Source organism: Neopelma chrysocephalum, unplaced genomic scaffold, assembly GCF_003984885.1.
Source record: "Neopelma chrysocephalum unplaced genomic scaffold, ASM398488v2 Primary Assembly neopelma1_76, whole genome shotgun sequence".
In the NCBI taxonomy this organism is placed as follows: domain Eukaryota; kingdom Metazoa; phylum Chordata; class Aves; order Passeriformes; family Pipridae; genus Neopelma; species Neopelma chrysocephalum.
This window is the reverse complement of record NW_020897737.1, coordinates 10,211,708-10,218,531: the sequence shown is the minus strand read 5'-3', so window position 1 is coordinate 10,218,531 and position 6,824 is coordinate 10,211,708. Positions and strand designations below refer to the sequence as shown.

Here is a 6,824-nt window from a genome sequence, read left to right as displayed (position 1 = left end):
GAAATCAAAAATAGTTTAATTTCTACACTTTAGGAATTTTTAGGACAAACCAAAAAAAAGCAGAGACAGAGACATCATTGATGAAATCCCACCTCTGAAGACATGTCAGGTCTCTTGCAATAGTCATCACATGTAAGTGACGCCTTTACCTCAACGAGATAATATGGGATACTCCTGGAAGATATGCTCACAGTTCGCTGTAATGCATTTTAGGAGAGACAAAGACTCAGCAACATTTCAGTATTTTAATTTAAAAGACAGAACAGAAATCTTGACAACAGTTTCAAATGTATTACCATTCACCTTTGTCCACAAAACTGAATGTACAACTCACAGTACAAAAATGTTCTCAGCAGAAAACATTGCTTTGTCTAAATTTGGGCAGAACTTAACATACTGCAATGCCATTTAGTACTACTACTGTTCATGTCCAGCAGCATAATTAAACAAATTGCTAGCAACAGATTTTAAGCAGAACAAAGGCAGAACGAGGGATATGTGACATTTCATAAATGCTGCAACAAATGACTATGCTTGGCTTTAGGCAAACCTCAAGAATAGGACTATCCTCAAAAATATACACTGAGCAGTCAGGAGCAGTAGCACACAGCCATATATATGTTATTGCCACAAAGTGGAATTGTTGAAATAACTAACCTAAATAAAGGGCCAAGATGCAGCGAGGGTAAGGTTCAAAAGCAACACAAAAACACCTAAAAAGCAAGTTGAGATTCAGTTTCCAGTGTCAGTGTCAATATACACAGTATGATTAACACTGTATTATTACCACTTATTAAACAGCATTTGCAAGCATGAAATCACCAGGCAGGAAATTTATGGGACACAGTGGTAAGGTTCTGGTAGCATACTTCTCAGCACCTCCTGCTGAGCTGAGGTGAAGGGCATCACTGCAAATCAAAGTCTGCATCCTATTTTGGAATTTACCACATATTCTACCAAGAGTTCTCTAGGGTTCTCCAATGTTAACACCTCTATGTGTAAAAAATAAATAAATAAAAATACAATTTTTTTTTCTTACTTTAAAAAAATTATTTTATAAAGTGCATGGACAGTTTTCAGGAGATGCTTATTTCTGTCATTGTGGCAAAGTGCTGTAAATCAATACTGTGTTAAGGAAGTAAAATTTCAGTCTTAACCTTGTATGGATGACAGTAAGTGGGGCTGTCACTTCACTTCTGCATGGTGCCTCTTTCCAGAAACTGAAGATTAGTGTTTAGGTAGAACCTTCTGGTCAGGGCTACTGAACCAAATGAAGGGAGGAAGGGAAGAGAGACCCTTGCAAAGATTCAGATACAACCTTTACTGTCTTGTGTGAATCCACAAACTAGGCAGCTGTGGAAATAGGACTCTCACCTCTTTTCCGAAGGTGTAAGAGATCCAAGCAGCCTTTCTCTTCATTGACTCTGTAGAACAAAATGCAAACTTCACATGCCTGAAGCTGGGCACTGTACATACTCCTCAAGAAGCCAAAATTATGCCAAGATTAAGCTCAACCCCCCTGTTACCTGTTCTTAATGTTTCATACCAGTGAATGCTCAAAGGCTGCTCTGCTGTTACAATTGAGTTGATATTTTGCAGAATACAATTTAGAATAATTGCACTTAGCAGGGCCTAACCAGTAAGGATGAGAAAAATCAAAAATTAATATATAAAAATACTACCTTCATGCTACCTTAGCATAATCTGAATTAGAAGAGACACAGAAGAATAACTTTCCAATCTAATGCACCATGATCAAAACATGCTCACCATCCCAATGCCTTCTCTCTTAAGTCATCTGCCAAAGCATCCAGCTGGGACAGAAAGACGAAAAACTGGAATCTAAAAGGCATCCACAGAAGGCAATGGCACTTGGATTAGCAAAGGAAGATGGCAACAGTGTCTCTCAGAGTCTTTGCAACTTTCCTCCTACTGTCACTCAAACGTAACATGATGGAGGTGGAGGAGATGGGGAGGTCATTTCATACCTATTTTACCCTGCTTTTGGTATCTAAAAATGCAAGAGCACCAATATTTAGAAGCCCAAAGTTCCCAGATAGTTGACAAACTGAGTAGAGAAACCTCTAGAGAACTAGGCTGGATACCAAAGTCTGATGGCAGGGCTTGGAGAGCCCTTAGCATCAGCTTTTTTTGATAGATACTGGCCCAGTCTGTAGATGTATTTACTGGCCCCACTTGACCTTTTACAGGAAAAGTTGCACTTTTATTCTTCTTTAGTGGGTTGAACTCTCAAACTCTCATCACAAGGGGGAAAAGATAATGATGAACACCTTGTACTTACCTTGCTAAAAAATTACGTATCAGAGTAAAATGTGGTTTGTAATACATTTTCTAAAAGCACAGAGCTGATTTCTTCTCCACTGATGCAGCTTCAGTTATTCAGGTCTGTGTGGAAAAAGACTTCAGAAACATAAGCTCTGTTGTATCTTTTTACTCAGGGCAGGAGTTTATGAATCAATGGTAAAATTGTGGTTATTTCCTCCTAAGAATTATCCACGAATAAACCATTCATGAACCTTCAATACCATAAACACAGATAGATGGAAAAGGAAGGCTTTAGTGTAATTCCTGTCTTTCTGTCTTTTTGTTCAGCCTGGTAACACACAGAACATGATGACACACAATTATAGGCAATTAATTCAAATATCCGGGAAACAAGAAATCACATCTGCGGTTAATCATCTTGTGCTTTTTCCAAACCATAAACCATTTTTGTAGAAGGAGAGAACAAAGATATGAGAGATATAATTAAATGCGACATTTTCCGTAAATCAGACGCTTCCTACAAATGTGCCGATAACATCCCAGAGCAGCAAAACATTCCAAATTGCTCCAGTGTTTATTTGATGCTCATCATCTCTCCCAGGCTATGATGGGTGTGACGTCTATTATGTGCTATCATACTGCAGAACTGTCACTGCTAAACCAGGAGGTAATTTCACTGTGCTGCTCCAAATCTCATCAATGGCAAAAACCAGCGCCTTGACCAAAATTGCGTCCCAGGTGAAATCGTTCCTTTCATATGCTGAACTGCAGTTGATCCCTGCAGCCTATTCATAGCCCAGCCTGTAATATCAGGTGTGGGCTCAGGTGACATTTGGCCCTTTGGAAGGAAAAGGCAGAACTTGAAGTCCGTGTATGCACTGGGTGACACCTCCCAGAAGAGACCACTCATCACAAACTCTACCATAGCACCAAAATGGGCAGAAGTTGAAGCAGTAAACTTTTTTTCTTTCAGAGAAAGACCTGATTTAGCTAAGATGTTCATGCTTAGAAGGTTAGGAAGTACCATTCAAAAAAATTAGACAAACTCTTGTACTCCATGCAAGAGCAAATTCAGTTCAAAATTATTTTAAGGTTTTCAATTTGGCAAATGAAAAAGTGCCCAGTTTGAGGTCTGGCTTGGAAGAGTTTTGTGTTCTTACTATTTTTCTCATTTTCACCATCAAAATGAAACAAAAGCAAACCATCCAAGCCCAGTGTTCCTCTACAACTCTGGCTGGAATTTTATCTCAAATGATAATTTTCTTTAGATTCAGCAAGCTTTATCTGTTTGAATCAACAATCTAGCAAGAAAAAAAAATCAAGTTTGTGCCTACATGTCCATGTGATATCATTATTCCCAAAATAAATTCAGTTTTAGTACAAACAACCAAGACAACTTATAACAATTGTGTTAAAGCCAGAGGTAGCTTAGGTGCCAAAAGTTAGGTTTGGTTTCACTTTCAAAAATACTGATTAAAAAAAATTATCTAATACTTAAAGACAGACTATTATGATCAGAAAAAGGTCATAAAATGTTATGTGCTTCATATTTGTGCTCTAATTTATCAGCTCACAGCATCTGTGGCACAGAATTGTAGAATCATAGAATTGTTTAGGTTAGAAAAAGGAAAAGCCAGGTAAATTACACTAGACTTGTTTCACTGCCCTTTTGGAGCCAAACTTCTGAAGAAAACGAAGAATAAAGAAGGAGAATGAAGTCACTTTTCTTGAGTAGCTTCTGAATTTTGGCTATCAATCTGAGCTTCTCTAAGAGAATTTTATTTTGAAAGATTACTCAATAGTTTCTGAAAACTGTGAGTCTCCAACTGGACAAGCAATACCTCCAATGACTTCTAAAAGTCATATCATAATTTTGATAGAAAATATTCATAGTGAAATAAATAATTTTATTAAAACTGCTATTTTTAACATAAATAAATATTTTTTGTCCAATAATATTAGAATTTTAAAAGACTGGTTGTGAACTTCCTTGTAGTTTCCAGCCAGTCAAACAAAAAACAGTATAAAATATCTTAAAAAAAAAGGACATTAAATTTTAAGGTTTTGAATTCAGCTCTAAATACTTGTATGCAATTGTACAATTACAGATGTCAAAATTTCCTGCTGTAGTTACTTAGCTATCAGTTCATATTCTGTTGTTCAATCTAGATTTCTTGCAATTTCTGGATTGTGCAGAACATTTAGATCTCTCAAGTTAGATTTTATGGTCTTTTTCTTCACAGAAATATTTGAATACTGGTGTTTTGATCTACAGGCAATGACACATTCTTTGATAGTTTGTGGTTTTTTCCAGTAATCTACATAAATTTCCATGTATTTCAAACTGTTTCCTTAGTACTAATACTATATTTCCAAAATAAAAAAGAGAAGAAAAGTTATAGATTAATTTACCAGTACAAATAGAAAGCTGTGTTCTAACTCTGGAAAATCCAGAAGAAATGTTTTTCTTTCAGTTTCCTGATCTTCCTTTGTCTTATACCCTGAGAAATCACATGCCATACAACTATGTCATTATCCAATAGGATAATATCTCAAGGACATATGCTGTCCTTGAGAAAACATTATAATCCTATTTCATTATGGTAGAATTAGCCCACAACAGCTATTCAAAGCAGCATGCTCTTCACAAATGACCTGTGTAGGTCCCTAAAGGATGAGGGATCCGAATAGGTGGAAAAATCACTTTCGGAATCCAAATGGCAAAATTACTGTTGAACAATTGTCACGGTCAATCAGATTAATGATTGAACTGGCCAAGACCCACATATAATCAAATCCACTGTTAACTCACAGAGGGATGTTCAGGAGAAAAAATTCCTACTCTGGTTAATAATTATTATGCATGGGCACATCTGAGTGGGATCCCAGACCTTCCAGGGAAAATTCCACAGTTTTGCAAATCATTTTGGCATGTGCTTCAATCTCGTTATTTTACTACATGATCTCTTGAATAAAGTTCTTATCTAATTACGTCCAAACCTGGTATATGTCTTATCTCAGCAACATAGATGGGGACAGGCATGTGGAGCAGACATACTCCATCTGTTCAGTGACATCAGAAGATCCTGTTAGAGCTGTCAACTGAATGGAAACACAATAATATCATATAGTTCTGAAAACTGTTTGAGGATTTGTTACATTTTGTTTTCATTAGAGCTTCTTTGCTTACATTGAACGAAGTCTACCTTTTATACGGTGCATTAAAACACCCCCGAGAATGCCTGTTCACCAGCACTGCTCACCTGCTGCCCATTTCTAGTGTGCCAAACACTCCACTGTCCTTCCTTGATTGGCTGCTTGGACCCAAGTGCACCTCTGCACAGCCCAGCAAGTAAACATGACAAAGAAGTGCTGTTTGTTACCCTTCATACCATTATGGCTCTTTAACTTTCAAATACCACAGCACAGACTCACTCCGAATCTGCTTGCACTGTACCAGTGCTGCCTTCTAGGCCATCTTTGACCCAGAAGGAGATGTGTAAACCTGGTGTTACTTTTTAAATTACCAGCTAGAGAATTTGCTCACTCTGAGCATCCCCCAAGCAGAAGTGCTCATCATCTGCACACCAGTCACCAGAAGGGACAGAAAAAGCCAGTCCCATCTCTGTACAAGGTCCAATTCTCACTGGCTTCAGGGGAAATATAATTCACACAGGAAACCTGGGTAAAAAATGTATGCATGAAAGTGCAGAATGCATTGGAATCTCACTTGGAGCCTTAACATCCAAGAGTACGACCCTTCCCCTTGTTCAAATGGGCAAAGTGGCAACAGCCTGAACACCACTGAAGTCAGGAGCATATGTTGTACCCCTCAGCAGTTAAAGTCTTTCAGAGTCTGCGTTTTCCCATGCTGGATCTCAGCATTAATATCCCCTCCACTGGAACTCCCGGACTGTCAATCATCCTCTGCCAGAGGTGCTGCTCTTCCCCCTGAGAGTCCATCCAGTCAACCTCTTTGCCGTTACTTACACCTGACAATTATAAAAGCACATGGCATTATGTCATATTAGGAATCAGTTACTTAATATCACTGCTCATTTGCTACAACAGTGTACAAAAAAATGCTGAGCACTTTACAATACCATCTGTACAGCAGCTATAGTGAAAACAGGTAGCTCCTGGAAAGAACCAGTTTGTCGTAAAATTCCTTTGTGGCACATGGCCAGAGGCATATAAACCTTCCCACTCTGCACCACAAGCAACTTCTTCCTAACTAAGGAGGGATGGATTCACACCTCTTCCAGGTCATCATCAGCAGAAAGACTGCTGCTGGACAAAAGTAGTCTCCTCCTTCTCACTGGGATGCTAAGGAACACTTCAAGGTATTCACAGTTCTTCTAGACTGTGCAGAAACACAACTGGGCACACAATTTTTGTGTCTCACTCAATGAAGGAAAGAACTAAATTATCTATGTTCATCTAAATTATCTATCTATTACATGTTGCCTCCTCTCCCTTTTCAATATCCCCAAGTTCCCATATACTTTCCAAACACTCTGTAATATTTCTGTCCTTCC

General features: G+C 38.2%; 1 protein-coding gene across 6 annotated transcripts in view; it reads right to left on the bottom strand.

The window, feature by feature from the left end:
* Positions 1-231: 231 nt before the first annotated feature.
* SYTL5 (synaptotagmin like 5) overlaps positions 232-6,824 on the bottom strand; it is an 87,901-nt gene continuing 81,308 nt past the window's right edge. For all 6 annotated transcript variants that reach the window (XM_027689040.1, XM_027689039.1, XM_027689042.1 and 3 more), the window contains one exon: positions 232-6,278. In XM_027689040.1, the coding sequence (XP_027544841.1) occupies positions 6,136-6,278 (143 nt within the window). In that variant the 3' untranslated portion in view covers positions 232-6,135. The remainder of the gene's footprint in view (positions 6,279-6,824) is intronic.